Below are 22,960 nucleotides of genomic sequence, written 5' to 3'. Positions count from 1 at the left end.
TGAAAATAAAATGTGTTGTTCAGCGGTGACCGCCGAGTTTCCCATGTTTTTTTTACTTGTATGACACATGTTTAACACGTGTTCCAACATCTGGTAACATGTGGAAAAGTTTGAACAGAGGAATCTACATGGACGTAGGTCACATGAGAGATTAAATGTGACAGAATTAGTTTTCTACACGTCAGCAGAAAACTTTTTGTCAACTCTGATCAGACTAAAACTTTATTTTCAGGATTTTTAGCTTCTTTTATTTTGTAAATTATTTCAGACCTTTTTTTTTTCCTTTCAGCATTTCAATAACCTGAGTCAGCTGTTCATCATAAACTTCTTCACCCCGTTCAGCAGCTCGGACACGTCATCAGCGGATCGGTTATTTATTTATTAGCAGAGTTTTATTTGAGTGAAAACACGTGTCTCTGATATCTCTGCAGCTCCTTCAGGTCCGGCTGAAGTTCAGGTTTTGGATGTTTCTGCGCATCGTAAACTCATTAAAACGGATTTACAGTTTTGACCCAGTTTGACTGGACGACTCGACCTCTGAAAAACGCTGCTGAGTTCAGTAATGATGTAACGATGTCTGATAATAACCTCGGAGCAGAATATCAAAGTAAACTGAGATTAAACTGGTCGGACTTCAACCGGCAGAAACGCTGTTTAATAACTTAATTGATTATCGGATCAGTTATTAAAGTGATTAAAACGCAGAACAAACTGATGAAAGACGTCAAAACGCAGAGTTGAAATACTGAAACAGCTGACTGGAAATTGATGTTTGTTTGTCTCTTTGTCTTTTTGTTTGTTTGTCTGTCTGTTTGTTTGTTTGTTTGTTTCTTTGTGTGTCTGTTTGTCTGTCTGTCTGTCTATTTGTGTGTTTGTCTGTCTGTTTGTTTGTTTGTTTGTTTCTTTGTGTGTCTGTTTGTCTGTCTGTTTGTTTGTTTGTTTGTTTGTTTGTTTGTTTGTTTGTTTGTCTCGCCGTGCACACAAACCAACACAGAACTCAAAAAAACTAAACATGAATAAACCACCAGAAATCAGAGAACCAGACAGTTCAGAAGCTGCCTGAGAATCTGTCTGATTTTAAGTTCCCTTCAAAATTCACAGTGACTCAGTGATGTTCCTCTGAACTCCCATGATGCACTGCAGGCAGGAAGTGCTCACACACAGTTCTGCTGCTGTTAAAGGGACAGTTACACTACAAACTACAAGCTCGCAGCGCTTCGATGACGTCGGGCCTCCGAAGACCGTCCCTCACGCTGCCTTCTGGTCCTCCGCAGGTCTCGGCTACGCCTCCATGGTGATCGTGTTCTTCTGCAACACCTACTACATCATGGTGCTGGCCTGGGGCTTCTACTACCTGATCAAGTCCTTCGGCTCCACCCTCCCGTGGTCCAGCTGCGACAACGAATGGAACACGCCCAGCTGCATCGAGATCTTCCGCCACCCGGACTGCAGGAACGGCAGCCTCGGCGCCAACGTCACCGTCGGCGACACCAACATGACCTGCAGCGAGCTGGCCAACGCCCGCTCGCCCATCATCGAGTTCTGGGAGTGAGTCCCGTTCTGGTTCTGGTTCGGGGGCGGGGCGGGGTGGGGGGGGAGGAGGGGGGCGTTGGTCGCCGCCGACCGCCGCGATCGGAGGTGTTTGTCGGGTCGTCCGTCCCGTTCTCGTTCGGTATCTCAGGAATTTGTCCAACTTTTAGGGCCACAAAAGTTCACTCGGACTCAAGAGGTGAAGCGATTGAGATGTCGAAGGTCGAAGGTCAAAGGTCAAAGGTCAAAGGTCAAACACCGGAAACCGTCAAAACAAATGTAGAGCGCGAATTCAATCGGATTTCATTTCAAACGAAGAAGTGACACGTTTCGTTACGACTGTTATTAACATAACTGCACCAAAGAGATGAAAATACAAATATTTATGATAAAAAATAAAATAAAAAAGTAAATATGTAGAAAATGAAGATTAAAATAGGAGAATATGTTTTTGTGTGCGTGTGACTGATTTCACGTTCGTGGAGTCGATCAGAATCGGGTTTTTTTTTTTGTTGCTTCTCTCTGCTGACCAATCAGCTTTCGACTGACGTTAAGGACCGCCCACCTCATTAACATACAGACACCTGAGATACAGAAACAGAACAAATGGGTGGAAATATTTACTTTCTTACATACTTAAATGTCATTTTACGTTTATTTATTTATCTGACGTGAGACTGGAACGTCCGTCTGGACTATAATTTGAAGTTTTGTTGTTTTGTCGTCTCTCCGTGCAGACACAAAGTGCTGAACATCTCGTCCGGTCTGGACGAACCGGGTCGCATGAACTGGGAGCTCATGTTGTGTCTGATGGCCGTCTGGGTGATGGTTTACTTCTGCGTCTGGAAGGGAGTCAAATCCACCGGGAAGGTAAACAACAACATTTATGCTGTTTTCCAGGCAGTTTTTATGATTTTTTTTTTTTTTTTTATGAATTAGTTGCACTGCATGAAAATCTAGTTTCATTTCTGCTCCTCCCTCCCTCCTCCCCCCTCCCTCCCTCCCTCCCTCCCTCTCCTCCCCCGGGAGACTGAAGGTTAAATAAATCCTGGAAAAATATCCAGTCATCAGTGACTAACGACCACAAACAGTCAGCTGCCGAACAGCTGAGTGTGTCGAAGAGTTAAAGAATAATTTTTGGGACTTTTTCCAATTGAAAAACTCCCGACAGCTGCGAGTTGCCGAGCTGAAGAAACCCGGGACTCTGAGGATTTAAAAAGAATTTCAGATGCGATCGGAAAGAGATCTGACTCAAAAAGACTCTTTCAGTTTCACATCTGCAGAATAAAAAAAAATAAAAAATAAAAAAAGTTTTAATGACGGTGACACAACTTGTTATGAAAAACCTTCTACGGCAGTTTTCCTTTCGGTCGGACTGAAAAATTTAAGCTGATTCATGAAAAAAATCTGGTTTGTTGAAGAGCTGCAGGATATGAATTTACATATTTATACATCCGGGGGTTCGATACGTCGCTAAATTAACCGGGAATAGTTTCGAGTTGTTTTTTTTACCCACGATATACGCTGCTGAGTCGCCGGTTGCCATGACGACTCCCACCCCTTTCCCAGTGGCGCATTCGATGCAAATACATCTTTGTAACATCGTTAGTCGTTTTTCTGCCGCTCCGAGAACCTTTAAGTCGCCGGTTTACGCCGCGATGCAGCAACGCTACGTTTCCATGACGATTAAATATGCGCGGGGAGCGGACTGGCCTCGGTTCATCGCCTCGGTTACCGACGGACTGATTCATTGCAGTTAACGAGGTGCCGCTGCTGAGGGTCAAAGGTCGCCCGGCGGCCGATTGCTCGTCTTCATCGGGTCACCGGTCCGCTCGTTTCTCCCGACCGGCTCGTTTAGTTCTTCTTCTTTTTTCTGATGCATGTAGCAGCTGCACATAAAAACAACAACAACAACAACAACAACAACAACAAAACAGAAGAAAGAGTATGTTTGTTTGTAAAAAGTGAATAAAAACAAACAGAAATGCAGCATAAGACAAAGTTTTACAGTAAATTAGTGACCAAAACAAACACATCTGGACACAAACAGTTTAAAGGCTCAATGCAGATCGTTGTTATTATTATTATTATTATTATTATTATTATTATTATCATCATTATTATTAACAGCTGGGATCTGAGTCCCCACAACGTCTGTGTGTGTGAACGGGTGTGTCACCCACAAAACCAATAAAACCGCGAAACAAAGACGAAAACAGACAAAGTGTGAATTTAAGTGTTTATTGTTCATTCTGTTATATTTCTGTTTGTGTTCATGAAGAACTTCTTGATCTTTGTGATTAAAGATGGAAAGCAGGCGGTCGTCTGCCTCCGAGAGCGTTTCATAAACTCGGTGGGAGTTCGTGCAGCGACTCATTCATTCAACCTTTTTTTTTTTTCCCACATGAAACGTCGGAAAGTACCGACGTCCCTCCGACAAACTCCTGAAGATCAACTGTTTCTGTTTAAACCTCGTTACCGGAAGTTTTTTTTTTTATCCCGACGGAGAAGCGACGCCCTCCGAAAAATGTGGGACTGTCCCTTTAAAACTACAACCTTCAAATGACAGCTGTGTGTGTGTGTGTGTGTGTGTGTGTGTGTGTGTGTGTGTGTGTGTGTGTCATTGGCTCATGACTATGAGACTCGTACTCCCTGCTGTCACATGGCAGGCTAAGCGTTGCTATGACGACCCTGCTGGTGGGTTGGTGGTGGTGGCAGGAGGGGGGGGGGGGGGTAGGCATGTGGGCTGTGATGTGGCGGACTGTGATTGGCCGACTGGTGGGAGGGCAGCTCGACTGCAGTGGGACGTGACTGAGAGACTCTTGGGAGAGAAACCTCCTCTCTCCCCCCCCTCTCTCCTCCCTCTCTCCTCCCTCTCCCCCCCTCTCTCTCTCTCTCCCTCTCTCCCTCCTCCCTCTCCCCCCTCTCTCCCCCCTCTCTCCTCCCTCTCCCCCCTCTCTCCCTCCTCTCCCCCTCCTCTCTCCTCCCCTCTCTCCCCTCTCTCCCCCTCTCTCCCTCCTCTCCCCCTCCTCTCTCCTCCCTCTCCCTCCTCTCTCCTCCCCTCTCTCCCTCCTCTCTCCTCCCTCTCCCCCTCTCTCCCCCTCTCTCCTCCTCCTCCCCCTCTCCCTCCTCTCCCCCTCCTCTCTCCCTCCTCTCTCCTCCCTCTCTCCCCCCTCCTCCTCCCCCTCCTCTCTCCTCCCTCCCCCCCCTCTCTCCTCCCTCTCTCCCTCCTCTCTCCTCCCTCCCCCCCTCTCTCCTCCCTCTCTCCTCCCTCTCTCCCCCTCTCTCTCCTCCCTCTCCCTCTCTCTCCCTCCTCTCTCCTCCCTCTCCCCCCCTCTCTCCCTCCTCTCCCCCTCCTCTCATCCTCCCTCTCTCCCCCCTCTCTCCCTCCTCTCTCCCCCTCTCTCCTCCCTCTCTCCTCCCTCTCCCCCCTCTCTCCCTCCTCTCCCCTCCTCTCTCCTCCCTCTCCCCCCCTCTCTCCCTCCTCTCCCCCTCCTCTCTCCTCCCTCTCTCCCCCTCTCTCCTCCCTCTCTCTCCCCTCTCTCCCCCTCTCTCCCCCCTCTCTCCTCCCTCTCTCCTCCCTCTCCTCCCTCTCTCCCCCTCTCTCCTCCCTCTCTCCCCCCCTCTCTTCCCTCCTCTCTCCCCCTCTCTCTCCTCCCTCTCTCCTCCCTCTCCCCCCTCTCTCCCTCCTCTCCCCTCCTCTCTCCCTCCTCTCTCCTCCCTCTCCCCCCCTCTCTCCCTCCTCTCCCCCCTCCTCTCTCCTCCCTCTCTCTCCCCTCTCTCCTCCCTCTCTCTCCTCCCTCTCTCCCCCCTCTCTCCCTCCTCTCCCCTCCTCTCTCCCTCCTCTCTCCTTCCCTCTCCCCCCTCTCCTCTCTCTCCTCTCCCCCTCCTCTCTCCTCCCTCTCTCCTCCCTCTCCCCCCTCTCTCCTCCCTCTCTCTCCCCTCTCTCCTCCCTCTCTCCCCCCTCTCTCCCCCCTCTCTCCCCCCTCTCTCCCCCCTCTCTCCCTCCTCTCTCTCCTCCCTCTCTCTCCCCTCTCTCCCCCCCTCTCTCCTCCCTCTCTCCCCCCTCTCTCCTCCCTCTCTCCCTCCTCTCTCCTCCCTCTCTCCTCCCTCTCCCCCTCTCTCCTCCCTCTCTCCTCCCTCTCCCCCTCTCTCCCTCCTCTCTCCTCCCTCTCTCCTCCCTCTCCCCCTCTCTCCCTCCTCTCTCTCCCCTCTCTCCTCCCTCTCTCTCCTCCCTCTCTCCCCCCTCTCTCCTCCCTCTCTCCCTCCTCTCTCCCTCCTCTCTCTCCCCCCTCATCCCCCCTGCAGGTGTTGCAGCCCGACAGAACTGCACAGATTATTAAATCATCAACCTGAGAAGATACGAAAAGATAAAAACAACCGAAATCTAAAGAAATTAAAAACAATTCTTAGCGGAGACACGCGAGCGGTAAACGATGTGGAAATAAAGAGGGTGAAGCCGGCTCCGAAGTAACCACGGTAACAGCTGTTATTTTGAACCCAGATATGATCCTTTCTTTTCCCTGAACTTTATCAAACTGTGATCATAATGTTTATTACCGTAACCACGGCGACGGCGGTCAGACATCCTGCTCTGTTCTGACCTGTAGGGGGCGCCTCAAACACCCGTGGACGCCACGGAAGTCGTTTGTTGTTATTTTTGTTATTGTTGTTATGATCTTTTGATTGAGACTTCAGAGTTGACGAACTTCTGTTCAGACCGTCATGATTCTACAGGAACATTTAAAAACCACATCGACTTCTGATTCTCACACACACACACACACACACACACACCACACACACACACACACACACACACACACACACACACAGCTCCTGATAATCGTCTTCTTGTTCGTGTTTCGTCATGACGACGTGTCAGATCTCATGATTGAACCGAGACCACAGACGCTCCTCAGAACTCAGAACCGGCTGATCCGATAATCAATCAGCGATTCTATCGATTTATTGATCTGAGATCAAAACGGAAAATTCAGCATTTCGTAAAAAAAAAGGAACATTTGGTTCTGTTAAAGTGGATTCTGGATCTGAAGTAGAGAGTTTAGAGGAGGACTGAACCGGGTCTAGAACCAGTCCAAAACCATGGTGTGTGTGTGTGTGTGTGTGTGTGTGTGTGTGTGTGTGTGTGGTGTGTGTGTGTGTGTGTGTGTGTGTGTGTTCTCGTTGACCTCCAGCGTTCTCACGGCTCTCACTACCGACAGAAACAGTTTTGTGTTGTCGGTCGTCAGCAGGAGGCCGAAAGCTGAGCGGGGGCGAGAAAGAGAGAGAGAGTTCATCGATCCACGAAAAAAAATAAAAATAAAACCGCTGCAGTTTTCTCAGTTCGTTGTTTGTGTTTACTTTTGTTGTTTCTCTCCTCCGACTCACAAACACGCAAAACGACGCCGATGTTACTTCGTTTACATAATTTATGTCGCTCATGTTTTCTGAAGCAGATCTTAGGTTAAAAGTCGTGTACGCTCGCCTCCTCTTCCTCCTCTTCCTCCTCTTCCTCCTCTTCCTCCTCCGAGTCGAAGAAAACAGAAGAAAACTTTATTACGTCGTTCGTACGAGAACTGAAAAATAAACACAACGAAAAGAAGTGAAGTGTTGTGAAATGTGCCGGCTGACGGTCCTCTTTATTGTTTGTTTTTTTTTAAATGAGGAAAATCTAAATGGAGTTTTGAATGTAAGAGTGAAATTATTATGATTTAAACTCACTGAACTCAGCGACCTCAGTGTGTGTGTGTGTGTGTGTGTGTGTGTGTGTGTGTGTGTGTGTGTGTGTGTTGTGTGTGTGTGTGTGTGTTAACCTGAGTGTGGGATTGTGGGTTAAAAAAAAATTCCTCCGCTGTGATTTGACTGAAACTGGATTCCACCTGGGACCAGACGCTCTCCATGGTGCTGAAACCACACATTCCTCCCCGTGTGTGTGTGTGTGTGTGTGTGTGTGTGTGTGTGTGTGTGTGTGTGTGTGTGTTGGGTCTCAGCAGGTCTCTAATCAGGTTCAGATCCGGTTTCTTCTCCTTTGTTTTCGTTTCCTGACTCTCACAGATGATTCTCGCTGTTAAAGGACCGTTTCGCTCATTTTTTTTTTTTTTTTTTTATATATCTCAGAACGACGTTCAGCCTGGAGTTGTATTTTATTTTATTTTTAGGTCAGGAAACGACATGAAAACAGCTGATCATCGTCTTTGTCCTCTTTTCCACGAAAAATTCAATTGATCAGAGTTTCTGTTCTCGTTGAGTAAAAAAACAATCATAAGTGAAAGTAGTTTGTGTGTTTAATTTTAACGTGTGTGTGTGTGTGTGTGTGTGTGTTTCAGATTGTGTACTTCACGGCCACCTTCCCCTACGTGGTGCTCCTCATCCTGCTGGTCAGAGGAGTCACTCTTCCTGGAGCCTACACCGGCATCATGTACTACATCAAACCGGATTGGTCCAAACTGCGGGAGGCGCAGGTCAGTGTGGTGGGCCGGTTCTGTTCGCCCTGAACTCTGACTCGCAGGCAGTGGGAGGAGGTCGGGGTGGGCGGAGGGCACACAAAGAGCGTTCACATCCGAGACTTCAATCTGTGGTCGTTTGGCCTGGTTTTTTTGTGTCGCCGTGGCTACAGCCTCCGCGCTCCCATTGGTTGACGTTACAGGTAGCTTGTTAGAAGTACGAGGACAGAGAAAGTGAAAAGTTCAGTTTGATGTTTAAACCTAAGAAAGGTTCAGTAGTGAGCACGTTAGACCCGTGTGTGACCTCTGACCTCTGACCTCGCAGGTGTGGATCGACGCCGGCACTCAGATCTTCTTCTCCTACGCCATTGGACTCGGAGCGCTGACCGCTCTGGGCAGCTACAACCGCTTCAACAATGACTGCTACAAGTACGACACGTGCACCACACACACACACACACACACACACACACACACACACACACACACACACACACACACACACACACACACACACACCTTACCAGCCTTCACAGATTTCCCAGAATTCCTTTCTCCTGCTCATTTTAGAACCTCCTCTCCCCGCAGGGACGCCTTCGTCTTGGCTCTCATCAACAGCGGGACGAGCTTCTTCGCCGGTTTCGTCGTGTTTTCCATCCTGGGCTTCATGGCTAACGAGCAGGGAGTCGACATCTCGCAGGTCGCTGAGTCAGGTAAACAACAACAAGAAAAAAAGTGCTCGTAGCTTCCGGGTCTGAAAAAGGAGGCCGATTGCAGAAGTGTCTTAAGCTGCAATACCACCGAGTACCACTAGAGGTCGGCTCCAAAAAGCCTCCGGGGGAGGGGGGAGCGAGGGTGGGGTGTCTTGTTTGATTGACAAGCCTGTGGTGCAGTCAGGTTACAGCTATCAGGTGGGCGGGATGGAGTATCTTCTAGTAGTATCTATCTGTGTGTGTGTGGTGTGTGTGTGTGTGTGTGTGTGTGTGTGTGTAGTATTAATAGCACTGCATCACATGACATGACATCATGGTTAAATTTAGTTTCTCCAGAAAAGGCTGCAGCAGCTCCGAGCGGTCATTTTCATTCTCAGAAACTCGACGTGTCGTTTCATTGTTTTCTACATCATTTTGTACGTCAGACGGAAACCTGCAGGAATCATTTGCCAAAGTCCTCAATGTGTGTGTGTGTGTGTGTGTGTGTGTGTATTAATTAAGATCAGCAGCAGTTGCTTCCCTGTGAATCTTTTTTATTTTAATCTCCCTGTAAAAAGAAACAAAAACAAATCCAATTTGCTGTCAATCCTGTCTGACATGTTTGCAATGGTTTAAAGTATTAACATCACTGTGTGTGTGTGAATGTGTGTGCGTGTGCGTGTGTGTGCGTGTGCGTGTGCGAGTGTGTGTGTGTGTGTGTGTGTGTGTGTGTGTGTGTGTGTGTGTGTGTGTGCGTGTGTGCAGTATTTAACTGCAGGATTATTTAAGCAGGGCCTTCACCTCACGACATGTGACTCATCTCTATTTCATGAGACTCGGCTCGGAGACAAACACGTCGTGCTGCAAAAAAAAAAAAGGAGGCGCTGCACCTTTAATGTGTCGACTCGAGCGGCGAAAGACGGGAAGAAGTTTTAAACGCTGAAGCTTGAAGGTGAAGCTGAGCAGAAGCTGATTGGTCGAGACAGCTTTCAGTTCAGACCAGTTCTACAGCAGTAAACAGGGTTTCAGCATTAAACCGATAAAGATACGTTATAAAAATAAGCACTCATCAATTAATAAATGGTTTTTAAATATTTAACTTGAAGTTGAGTTCAAATTTGAAAAAAAACCCGCTCCTTTAAAATGTTTGTTTTGCGCATTTTATTTCACAACGTAACGTTTTATTTTGAAATGTTCCTGTTGGTAAAAATACCACTTTATGTGAAATGTTTGAATAATTCTTTATTTAGTTAAATTTAGATTTGAAATAGATTTTATGTTGTTATGTAAAATGTCGTGATGTTGTGCTGCATTTAGTTGTCGAAACGTCCGATATGACAACGTTAATGAACGTGAAAAATAATTGGTGGCTCCGCCCCCCCAGTGATTCAGATCTATGCCAAAATTTAATTGGTTCTTCTTCGGTCCGTGCCGCACACTTCCACCAAATTTCGTGAAAATAGCACGGACATTTTTCCCTGTCACTCCGCTGACAAACAAACAAAAACTGTTACCGACGTGACAGATGTAAAAATCTATTTCATCAATCTCGGCTTGTATTTTTTTTTCGGGATCAACGTGTTGAGAACTTCTATTGAAACGCTTTTTTAAAGAGAACCGAGTCGTGTCGTCACGAAACATCCGGTGCTCGTTGTTCTCGTGTCGTTTTGCGTGTTCTCTCGAATTTAACAAAAACGTGTATGACCTCTAACTTGGAGCTGCAGTCGTACATTAGGCCTCTAACGTGTGTGTGTGTGTGTGTGTGTGTGTGTGTGTGTGTGTGTGTGTGTGTGTGTGTGTGTGTGTGTGTGTGTGTTCCAGGTCCAGGTTTGGCCTTCATCGCGTATCCGAAGGCGGTGAGTCTGATGCCGGTGGCTCCGCTGTGGGCGGCGCTCTTCTTCTTCATGCTGCTGCTGCTCGGGTTGGACAGTCAGGTGACCAAAAACTTTTCAATCCCACACCTTTAAAAAAGTCAGTGGTGGAAAGTAATCTGAGTACATTTACTCGAGTATTCCATTGAGGTATTTCTAAAGTATGTAAGATCATATAAAGTTTGGTTTAAGGGTCTTCTGGCAGGTTGGGGATTTAAATCATCAGTGTATGAATGGAAATTAAAATGTAATTGACGGAGCATGTGGCCGGACGTTTAATAAGAAGAGCAGTGGTCCTGATATGGAGCCTTGGGGAACCCCAAAGGTAGAAAATATGACAGTTAGATCAGAAGACGCACTTTATTTTTATTCTTTTGTACTTTTACTTCAGAAGGATTTTGAATGCAGAACTTTTCAACAAAACAGTTTTGTGAATTTGATTGTTTTGAGCATTTTAACAGCTTCCGTCTCCGAGATGTCGGAGGATCCTCGAATGCATCAGCAACGGTGTTTCCTCTCAGCTGTATTATCCTGTGATAACTTTCATAGAAAAACTGAAAATAACATCATCAAAATCAAAACAATTTGCAAAACAAATTTTTGTAGTCTGAGGTATTTGTATGCATGTTGTTTTTTTTATTTATTTAAATTTTCATCCTATTTTTAATATTCAAGTAAAAGATGTGTTTTCTTGGCTCTCGTCTGGCTGTGATATTGTCTGAGTAAAGTTTATATGCAGCGTCTTCAACTCTTTATTTTTTGGCACATGAACTCGTCTTTAATCTCTCCGTCCATCTGTCTGCGTCCATCCAGTTTGTCGGCGTGGAGGGTTTCGTCACTGGAATTCTGGATTTGTTTCCTGGAAAGTATTATCATCGCTACAAACGGGAGATTGCTGTGGCGATATGCTGTTTACTTTGCTTCATTATCGACCTCTCCATGGTGACACAGGTCGGTCGATTCCTCTGTAATCTTTCGTCTTCTTTACGTTCTGACTGAACATAAAAAAACAAACAATAAAGGCTCTTCAGCGGATGAATAATATTAAGTGTGTGTTAAACTGTGTCTCTGCAGGGAGGGATGTACGTCTTCCAACTGTTTGACTACTATTCGGCCAGTGGGATGACTCTGTTGTGGCAAGCATTCTGGGAATGCATAGTAGTTGCCTGGGTCTATGGTATGCAATAATAGACACACACACACACACACACACACACACACACACACACACACACACACACACACACACACACACACACACACAGTGTAGTGTTTCATAGTAAGGTAATGGCATGGTGTGTCCTGTCAGTGACATACGTCATCCCAAAATAGGTTTGTCACTGGATATGTTACATGAGATCAAGTAAAAGTCAAAGTTCACACTGCTTGAGGTTTATTTCATCAGAGTACAACATTTTTTTTATGTCGCCGTCGTTGTGTTGTCTAGTATTTGCTAAATACTGACAGTCAACTATAAATTTCAGAAGATATCGTGATATCGTAGCTCATAAAAATTTGTCGAGAGAAAAAGTTTGTCAAAAGAACCATAATTGCATAGTATGAAATAAAAAATGTCCACTGGAATATGGTCTTTTATAAAGATGTCAAAGTATTGTTTGTCCCAAAAAAAATTCACAGTTTATTATGTAAAAAAAAGCAGTAGTTGCTAAAAAAAAAAGTCACAGTGTAGTATGCCATAATTAATACCATCGTATAGTTTATCAAAGATGTCACAGTTTGTGGCCATTTATATCATGTCCAAAATATGAAAAAAAAAAAAAAAAGTCATCCTATGGCAAGTCGTCCAAATTATGTAAAAATTATCATATAGCATGTTGAAAACCAGTCATAGTACAGTACGTAGTAAAATCGTCATTTCTCTAAATACTCACAGTATAGTCTATAATATCTCATGAATAATCATATTTAGTATGTTGTAATAAAACACCATAGTATTGTATGTTGCGTTATGCAGCATGTGTTAGTGTGAGCGATGCCTCAACGGCTCCTCGAGCGTCCCTCGTTTTTCACGATGTCCATGATTGATGGTTGCAGGTGCTGACCGCTTCATGGATGATGTAGCTCGTATGATTGGCTACCGACCTGTCCCCTGGATGAAGTGGTGCTGGTCCTTTATAACTCCATGTGTTTGCATGGTAAGACTGATGTTAATAACCTCACAGCCACACGACAGCTTTTTAAGTCTTTACCAGTGAATGAACGTCACAAATACAAGTTTACATTAGACACAGATATTGCGTAATTACATTTAAGGTAATTTATTTGTTAAGTCATAACAATACACGTGATTTACCTTGTCAGCTTAAAGTTAGACTTTACACTTTTAATACTTTTAAGTTTATTTCTTGCATTAAAATTACATAGGTTGACTAATAACCAAACAATTTGTACTTTTCTTTAACAGTCTGAGTCACAGTAATCAAAAACAATATTCATTCATTTCACTTCGCTAAAATATGAAACTAATTCATTACAGTTACAAAACCACAAAACGAGTACAATTGTTTGTAACATTCGTAAAAATTACAAACAATAAATAAAAAAAACTTAATTCTGTGAACAATATTTAATAGCGCACCAAAGCAGTCCCGTTTTCGACCCAATCTCATGACCATAATGTTCTCTCGTCCGCAGGGCATCTTTCTGTTCCACCTGGCGAACTACAAGCCTCTGACCTACAACAATGTGTACGTGTACCCGTGGTGGGGCGAGGTGATTGGCTGGTGCATGGCTCTGTCCTCCATGCTCTGCATTCCTGTCAGCGTTCTCTACAAACTCTTCAGAGCCAAGGGATCCTTCAAAGAGGTCAGAGTGGATCCCGGTGGATGTACACGCTGAAAAAAAGTCATGTCGTTCAAAATATGGTCAAAAAGTCATGTCGTCTAAAATGTGGTAAAATCGTCCAAAATGTCAAAACAACGTCATACTTGTCCCCCGTGCGACCTCTGATGTTCCCTGCTGTGTGTTGCAGCGCTGGGCCCACCTGACCACTCCCGTGTGGGGGGTCCACCACCTGGAGTACATGGCCCCCGACATCAAGTCCCTGACCTCGCTGTCGCCCGGCACCGACGACAACAAGGTCATCATCTTCGAGAGCGTCATGTAGGCCGGACTCCATCCGATCCCACCTGCGACAAAGATGGCCGACACCGCTCCATCTCCACCTCCACCTCCATCTCCACCTCCAAGCCGGTAACGAAGGCCTCAGAACGGACTTTTGAAAGGATCGATCAGCCCGCCTCCCTCGGACTGATTGATCGGCTGTTTTAACTCGGATTAACTGATTGACGGGTCCATCGGTTGTTCGCTGAACGTCACCGGGCCGACCAAAGCTACCTATTATTTTATACCTGCAAAATAAAAACTAAAAAAAAAAGAATAAGGGAACGAAGAAGCTCCTCCAGGACCGTTTTTATTTTTTATTTTTTATAATTATGACGACAAATGTACGTGTTTTGTTTCTCCCGAGTTTACGACAAAGATTTTGCGATTTAAAAACCAGCAAATTTCTGAAGTCCTTTCACTGTAAAGGGCTTCGACTCCTCTGGTTCTGAAACCACTTGAAAAATGGAAAATCTTGATCTCTTGGACTTAACGATTCGAAAATCTCTCCGCTAAATGTGAAATCCTGGAGGAGCTTGAAAGAAAGAACGCTGGAAAAGGTTTTTTTTTCTTTTCTTTTTCCGACGGAGTCTCACTGTGTTCGAAAAACAAACGGCTGCTGAACGTCTCCGCTCGAAGTCGGAGGTTCATCCGATCTCGGATGAAGGCTATCAATGCAATCTTGTCTTTGGGTGGGCGGGTTTGGAAACGCAAACACACACACACACACACACACACACACACACACACAAAACCTAATAAACGGCCGTTAGTCTCGTAGCCGATCGTCTTCGTCGTTAAAAAAATGAACGAAAGGACTCGCTGATTTTTTTTCTTTCTAGCTGCACTTTAGCTCTTTGATACTGTAACACTGAGGACGAGTAACGGCCGTTTATTAAGGACAGACAGGAGTTCTAGACAGACGGACTGACTGACCCCTCAAAAAAAAACTACCAAAAAGGTCATTTAGCGTCGTAACAGAATTAAAATAAAATCTGACCTTTCAGTCCCGCGGTCGAACGACGAGGAGGTTGAATTCTGTGGAATATCTCCGGTTTAGTTTTGACGGCTTTTTGGCAGCAGGACTGAAAACGCCAAAAAAAAAGAAAGAAAAGAAGGTTAAAAAAAACGTTCTGTTACGAAGCAACCGGCAAGTCAGTGAACTCACCGCGCTGCCCAGGAAGCCGAACTAAAGCTCAACGAGTCCCTGAACGCACCGTCAGGTAACTCTTAACGTCTTTATACGAGTGTTGGTTCGATTGTTGAGGCCCGGTTAAGAGAAAAAAAATCTAAACTCTGAAACCGTTCTCTATGTTTTCGGTCGTTTATATCTGAAGTTTAAAATAACTGCGAATCGTCGGATCTGAACTAACTGACCCCAGAACAGTCCGGACTTCCTGAGCAGCCGCGTGGTTTCTCCGACCGCCGACCTCCCGATCTGTTTCTGACGGTCTCGACTCGACAGGTCCGATGTTTTGGAAGGAACGTTCCAGTGAGAATTCAGACGTCGAGAAATAATATTCAGTCACACGTTTTAAACACAATCAATAAACCTGAAGGTCCAACTTACTTCTTGTTTCTGGAGCTGTTGAACGCCAACCGTGTGGTCTTCCTCCGTGAAATTCGCTTTTCCAGTTCCGCTGTTTTCTTTGAAAGCAAAACAAAACGAAAGTTGAACGGTCCATTTAAATCTCAGACTGGTCGTTTTCAAATATGAATTGATTAATTGGCTATAAATCGAATAGAAATGTCAAACCTGACCTTGTTCAACATCCAAAAGTCCAACATCTTCCAGCAGAAGAACCACAGATCTGCTAACAGAAACATATATTGATAATGTTGATAAAGTCAGTTTATATATGATCTAAAAAAAATTTAAAAAAGGAAAAAAGCCGCCGTAAAAGGCTGCGACACTGAACTCCCACTGGATCTGACCTTTAACCCCCGTCGTGAGAATCAGGTCAGAGGTCGGCCTTCGTTCTTCGTCCCCCGCCGGGTCGACTCAAGTGCCAAACAGAGCGATAACTGGCCCCGCGGGGCTGATCCCAGACCAGGGCTCCAGACTGCCAATATCAACCGGTTCCCTCTCAGTCTCATCGACGCCGCGGCCCCCCCGCCGAACATCGCCTCCTCCCGCTGAGACGCTGACGCTGAATTTAAACATTCAAAGCTCTTCATGAAAACCTTTCTTCGTGAAGATTATTAACCGACACTTCTTTATGTGTGTAATGAACTGCTCGGCTGCACAGTTCGAGGAAATCAAGATTTAATCCTTCTGAAAAGCCTGAAGAAGAAAGAAAGTTACAGTAAAGTTTTGCATCATTTTCAAAAAAAAATTTGTCCAAAACAAAAACAATCCAGATTCTGACCATACTTCACAAAACGGAGGCAATGAGCAGATAATTTAACATTTAAATGCAAAACATAGCATTTTTTTCATTTTTTTTAACTCTAAACTGAAGATATTAAGAGTCTCCAAACTCTAATATACGTCAGGCCTCTTAATTCGGTAGCGTTAGATTTTTTTTTTCGCAGCTTCACAACACGGCGAAATGTTTTATTTGAAGTCAGCTAGCAGAGAAAAGAGTCGAAACGACTTTTCAGACAGAATCTGTGTGTTTACCTGCAGCCGATCAGCTGGCGGAGAGATGAGAGCCGGGGGACTCAACGTGGTGCCAAGCGTTGCCTTACGTCGTTGTCTTAACTCTAGAGCCCGTACGGTTGACTCGCCAAAACCCCAGAGCCCTACGGGACGTCCTGTGTACGGCTCTGGTCCACGTCCCACCAATCAGCAGTCTGCGGGGTGGGGGGGTGGAGGTGGGTGGGGGGAGGGGTGTGTCTACAACTCCGTCTCCTAGCAACCACTCACCAAACCCCACAAGCTGTGGGGAGGGGAGGGGGGTCATAAAGATTAGAATGTAAGATAAACTAAAACTACATACATTTGCACATTGTTGTAAAATAATGTTGCTAGCACTTTTAAAAAAAAGAATCGTGTTAGAAGATCGTGCTTTGTTTTACATATTGTAAAATGAATCAGAGATTTATTTTGTGGAGGCTTTTATTTTGCTGATACATACAGTACGACAAATATATATATTGAATATCTTTGTGTGTTATCTATATTTGATGCAGTATGTAATGATGATGATGATGACGATGATGATTTCTGGCTGATTGTTCACGTTGAGCCGGCGAACACGAGCAACGTGCCGCCGCCCGAAGCGACGCCGGCTACGATCAAGTTCGAGCTTCAAGGCTACCTCACTTCTCATTCAGACTTTCAAAATAAAACGTCTCAGCTTTTTATGCAAATGTTTTGTCGGCGGCGTCGGCTGCCGGCGGGGGAGGGGAGGGAGATGGTGGGGAGTGTTTCTGGAAAACATTTCCTCCTTCTTCCTGTTTCACGTTGCGCCTTTAAAAGGTTCTCCGGAACCCAAAATAAATTTGACGGGCAGGATGCTAATTTTATGTCGTGAATAAAAAAAATTAAAAAAGGGAAAATCCGAACTGTAAAAACTGAAACTTTTGCGGTTTGTGGCTCTTTACAATTTGACTTTTACACTCCGGTGCTGCGAGGCCTTTTGAGCAGGTGTCCGACTGGCTATTGTGAACAATCAGCGAGGGGGCGGGGCTTGTATTCTGGCGGGTTTGCTGCGATGCAGTGATGTTAAGGCTGTCGAGGCTTCGTGTGGCTTTGAACACACTACAAAAGGGAATCTCTTTTTTTTTTTTTCTTGACTTTTTTTGACTTCTAATGTTCAAAGTGCTCAAGTGTTAAAAGAGTTTTAGCTTTAGATGATTTTAGCTTTTTAATCGGTGTGTTTTACTGAATATCAGTGTTTTTCCCTCAGACCCCCCACGGCTCAGATTCACTCATTATTATTTGATCTGCTCGTCCCATCTGACTAATTTTCACATATTTTACATTTCGACCTGACAGATACTTCTTTTGTTTCAAATTGAAGATTGGCTGAATAACTGCCAACTGTGACTCTACCGTTTAAAAGTTCGCGGTTTCTATTGGCTGTTGTTCTGAGAAGTTAAACTGACGCTGAAATAGGGATAATAAATCGCTCACGAACATCTGAACATTATGTAGAAGTAAGTTGGTCCACCTGGATGAAAAAAACAACTCCAGACATTAATCACAGCCAGAAACAAACAATTAACATGTGACACAACTATATATGGAGAGTCGCTTTTGTCAGCTCAGTCTGCCATAAAACAAAACAAAATTAAAAACAGAATTCAAACTCTGGCAAAACAAAGAGAATGAAAAAAGGCCAAACACACCTGAAACTTACCTGAATCTGGCTTCAGTATGAATCCTTTCTCCCAGCCAATCAGAGCCCCCCGTTGGCCCAAAGCCCCGTTCAGACAGGATGAACATCGCCAGGGACGATGAGGAGCTCTCCACCGACCTCCTCTGTAGTTTAACTCCTCGTTGTGGAGGGTGTCTTAATCTGAAATTGACATAAACATTCAGCAGTCAGGAGTTAGCCAACATACGCGGAAGAAAGGCAAATTTGATTCAAATTCAGTCTGATTATCAGGCTAATTCAAAATGAAAAACCAATGTTGACTTAAAAAGGATGTTTTTTGCAAAAATAAACAAATCAATAAATGAATAGGCTCTTTAACAAAAACCAAAAGAGAGGACAACATCGTCAGCGTAGAAAAATTTCATCAGAAATTCCAACAAGTCTCAGAGCCATAACTCAAGTCAAATTTCAATACACAGACCTGGAACATATATTTTTTAGATTCAGTGCGACCTCCACTTTCTTTTGATATCAATATTATTGATATCATAGCTTCCATTCCATAAATCCACTTAAAAACAACAGAAAAAAAGACATTCTTAGCAACTCAGAAGTTGCCTGAGAATATTGATGTTTTTAAGTTTTCTACATTATCACAGTGAACCAGTGATAATTGTCTTTACATCCATGATACACTATAAAACAGGAGCCAATAATAAAGAATTCTACTGCTTTTATTGTGACAATTTGACAAAATGTTAAAATTAGAAATACTGGGCCAAGAAAATCGGTGATGAGATTCACTTTAAAATATGAGGACGAGCAGCATGTTCACTGACAAAAACAGGAGGTCTGTAATTATTACTAGAGATTAGATTAAAAATGGACCCACATAAACCTCCAGACTAGATTAGAAATCCCCTGACAGACAGAAATCCAGCCTGAATGGGGCCTTCAGGAGAAAGTGTAGAGACCAGAGCCGCCAATCAATTCTCAAAATGTCTCAAATCAGTGTGTGTCATTCTTTTCATTTTCAAATGAAGAAATCAAAATCGGGAAATTGATAAATGTTTGTTTTAGCCTGGGTCATATCAGAGGTTTTGGAATCACCAGTCTGACTGGTTTCAAACTGTTGATCTGCCGGTCTGGAGGCTCAACGCTCGATCAATAATGAGCTGAATTAAAACAGACACGAGTGTGAAGCAACACTGAGATTATTACTGTACTACCGCCGACTCAAACTAGTGCCACTGATCAAATATTTTACTAACAAAACTAACCCGAGGTTATATTTTATAGAAACATTAACTCGGATCAAACTGACATTTTAAAAACATCTAGAAAATCTTTTATTTTTTAAAAGTTGTATCGTCGGCGTTTTGTTTTTTTTACATGTTGGCGGTGTCGTCTCTGGACGGGCGAAGCCTGGGAGGGTCAGAGGGGGAAAAATATTCACAAATCTACAGCCATTTTAAAGACAAAAGAAAAAATGAAAATGTACATTAACCAAAATCTGATGTTGTTTCATGTCATTTTGTTGTGTGCTCTTCTGCCAAAAAAAAAAAAAAAAAATCATGTTGCGACAGTATCTGTGATCGAACACTGTGACGGCCGAGAAATCACGTTTGATTGACCAAAAAGAAAAACAACGAGAAGCTGTAAAATGTGACGCACTGCTGTAAGACTGTAACACTGTTGAGGTGCTGAGACGTGATGTTTTCTAATCAGCGAGGGGATTTATTAAAGGGTCCGACAAACTGATGTTATTACCAGATATGCAGCGTATGTAATGTGTGTTTGTGAACGAACGATCAGACACAGAAACGACCCGATTCACCGTTTAGATTCACGTCGTTAATACATTTCAAACTTCACAAAGTGCTTCACGGTAAAAAATGCAAATAATGCAGAAAATGCTGCAAGAAAATGAAATAAGAAAAAATGAAACTGGAAATTGATGTGAGCACGCAAGTTAAAAATGTTTAAAAAAAATGATGGAGGGATATGTTGTGTGCAAATTATTAATGATATCTTTTGAATCTTTTTATTTGATTCGTTACTCTTCCATCGTGTCTTGTTTTTGTTTTTCATCTATTTTAACTCGAGTGATTCTAATTATTTTTTGCAAACGACATAGTAAAGATAAACTGCAGGGACTTTAGCAGATGTGGAAATTTTTTTATTTGAAATTTGAAATTAACTTTGATTGGAATAATTTTGTTACAATTTTTTAAACATTTAATAAAATTGAATATCAACCTAAAGCCGTTGGTCGTGTGTCTGATCGTCCGCTGCAGGTTTTGATAACTGATACTGTCGACAAACTTCAGTCAGCTGGTTTTCCTTCGGCGGAGAGCGTCTGTTTACCAAAAAATACCTCCTGCTGCTCTCAGACCGGACGTCATTTTGATTTCAGATTATTTAATTGTTTTTAGAACAAAACATTATCGATGATTTTATAGCCAAAAAACATTGCCAAAATGTTTTTTTTTTTAACATCCAAATAAACAAAAAGTAGGAAAGCTTAAAGGGAAACGTGGAAAAGAGATGTTTTTGTTTCTTTTCTTTTTGTTTTCTCGAAACAGCGGGCGGGTTTAACGACATCGCACAGGTGCTACAGATAAAGAACCAAAAAAATATAGTGGTTTGAAATGTTAGTTTGGGAACGCTGACCTCATGTGTTGGACGTCGCAGCAGTGGAGCCAGCAGGGGGCGCTCTCCTCCAGGTGGGAAATCCCATCGTGTTTGGGCTGGAAACCGAAAAAATAGGCTAAACAGGCTAAAATATCCACAGCTGGATGAAGGTTTCAAAACAAAACATCACATTTTTACGAGGTACGTTTTGAACAAAAAAAAAAAAGTGGACGAAAATTAGGTTGCGAAAAAATTATATAATAACGAGAAATTACTTCTAGTGACAGAAATAGCAACAAAAAAAGCTGTAAGGAAACAATATGATTTCTTATATTTCTTCCATCTACATTCCTTTTAAGACGTCACTTATAGCTGCCAACTGCCACAACTTTGCAGCTTTAATACGTTTTTAAGCCTCTTTTAGCTTCTGGTTTTGGTTTTGTGGTACATCTTCCTGTCTGGTTCAGTCTCAGCGTTTTCAGAGAAAAATCTGTTACGACCGGCTCAGCAGCAACAATTTTTACGTTTAGTGGCTAAAGATCAACATATTTCCCTCGGGAGGTGGTGGAGACCAAACACGGAGCAAAAAAATACTGGATTCATTAGGCGAAAACAAACAGCATGTGTTGACTGAAAATGACATCACAATTACGGTCTTTACACGCCGGGGATGAGAACCCTAAAATATCAAAAACACTCGCCGGAAAATATTAAACCATTCATGCTAATTTCAAACTAAAACATCATCAGCAAACGTGCTCACGTGTCAATTCGGAAATGTAATTTTTTTTTTTCTGCTATTTACGTCAAACGTTGTAAATTCACAACAAAGAACGCAACACAGACATTAAACACATTCAAAGATTCAGTTCCCAGGAATGAAAAAAATATTTAAACTGTAAACAAATACACGCTAAAAACAAAAACCATGGAAACGTTATACTTCCTGTTTAACTGACTATAAGACTCAATCAATTAACATTTCATAACGACAGTTTATATCGTTAAAATTTGATCCATTTATTTGGCTGTTCGGGGAACATTTTATCACCGTACCTCTCGTGATGTTTTCAGTCGTTGCCGATGGTTTCAGCCCCGCCTCCGTTTCCAGTCCAAACTCGTCTCCGTGGTGACCTTATTCATCCCAGCGTCGGCCGTTGTGTTGTAACCGTGTATGTGACTTCCTGTAAACCGCAGTCTTCCATCCATAACTGTAGATGAAAACAATCGATTAGTCGATTGAGTAGCTTAACGAACTGATAAGTAACCGTGTTGACGATAGTAATGAAACTCGGGGCTCGACGTCGACGAGTCATCAGCCAAAAAACAAGATGGTGAGAGAGTCGACGTCGGGGCCCCGATGATGTCACCTGTGTTTCATTGACCTTTGACCCCTTGTGAGGGTCCTCCATGCTGTGATCACTGTGCTCATTCACCTCCGACTAAAAACAAATGGCAATAAAATCTAACATCATGACAAACAAGCTGATCCGTCTCCATGGTTACTGGGTTGTTTGGGGGTGCGGGAGGGTCGTAAACCAAGTCCTAAGGGACTGGTTTAGGACCTGGTTTAGGACCTGGTTTTGGACCTGGTTTAGGACCTGGTTTAGGACCTGGTTTTGGACCTGGTTTAGGACCTGGTTTAGGACCTGGTTTAGGACCTGGTTTTGGACCTGGTTTAGGACCTGGTTTAGGACCTGGTTTTGGACAATCCAAAATGTCCTCTTGGTGAAACAATCTACTGTTGCCATTGTTTGTTTACATTCTTGTTTCCTCCTTCCTGATGACATCATACAGGTTGAAAAAGACGCTGATTGGTCGGGGGCCAACAGGTAGTCGCTGTCATCGCTCGATTGAGTCACAGCAAGAATTCCTTCACCGGAAACCGACTTTCGACAAATCAGGACAAAGTTTTTTAAAGTTAACGTTGTTTTTAGTGTGAAATGTTTGTTTTATTTTTCCTGAACCGTGTTTTTGTGTCGAGGAAAGAATTTTCCATTGAAGTTTCAATAACTTTGTGTAGAGTTTGAAATGCACGGACTATTTTAGAAAAGATTTTAGACACTAAACCAGGACATCAAATGACCACTCTGTTGATTATTATTATTATTATTATTATTATTAATATCTCCTTCAGAACACTGCAAACTGAACTTCCAGAAATGCAGAAGACAGAAATACCGAAGGGTTTAAAAAAAGGTTCTCGGCCCAAGTCGTCCTGCTGTGGGCGGTTTGAGACACAAGGCGCTTCGGGTCGGCTGTGAAAGCCGAGCCGAGAGGCGGTGGAAAGGCTCGGCGGTGGAAAGGCTCGGCGGTGCGGCTCAAACCGGTTTTTAATACCAAACGGACGTTTAGCCCAACAGCTGCCTTATTAAGACCGAGGAGGAGAATGAGGAGGA

General features: G+C 43.8%; 1 protein-coding gene across 2 annotated transcripts in view; it reads left to right on the top strand.

Annotated features, from left to right (window-relative positions):
* slc6a8 (solute carrier family 6 member 8) overlaps positions 1-22,045 on the top strand; it is a 35,037-nt gene extending 12,992 nt beyond the window's left edge. The window contains exons 3-13 of one of the 2 annotated variants that reach the window (XM_069177758.1): positions 1,275-1,548; positions 2,268-2,400; positions 7,860-7,994; positions 8,302-8,405; positions 8,565-8,689; positions 10,490-10,602; positions 11,353-11,490; positions 11,614-11,716; positions 12,595-12,695; positions 13,195-13,365; positions 13,532-13,765. In XM_069177758.1, coding sequence (XP_069033859.1) covers positions 1,275-1,548; positions 2,268-2,400; positions 7,860-7,994; positions 8,302-8,405; positions 8,565-8,689; positions 10,490-10,602; positions 11,353-11,490; positions 11,614-11,716; positions 12,595-12,695; positions 13,195-13,365; positions 13,532-13,666 — 1,532 coding nt within the window. In that variant the 3' untranslated portion in view covers positions 13,667-13,765. Of the gene's footprint in view, positions 1-1,274; positions 1,549-2,267; positions 2,401-7,859; positions 7,995-8,301; positions 8,406-8,564; positions 8,690-10,489; positions 10,603-11,352; positions 11,491-11,613; positions 11,717-12,594; positions 12,696-13,194; positions 13,366-13,531 lie in introns of both variants that reach the window. The other variant, XM_069177757.1, reaches the window with a different exon arrangement.
* Positions 22,046-22,960: the final 915 nt, after the last annotated feature.

Source organism: Embiotoca jacksoni, unplaced genomic scaffold (assembly GCF_022577435.1).
Source record: "Embiotoca jacksoni isolate LCO1_2020_lvr unplaced genomic scaffold, fEmbJac1.0.p SCAF_77, whole genome shotgun sequence".
NCBI classification, from domain to species: Eukaryota; Metazoa; Chordata; class Actinopteri; family Embiotocidae; genus Embiotoca; species Embiotoca jacksoni.
The sequence above is the reverse complement of the archived record's forward strand: the minus strand, read 5'-3'. Positions and strand labels throughout refer to the sequence as shown.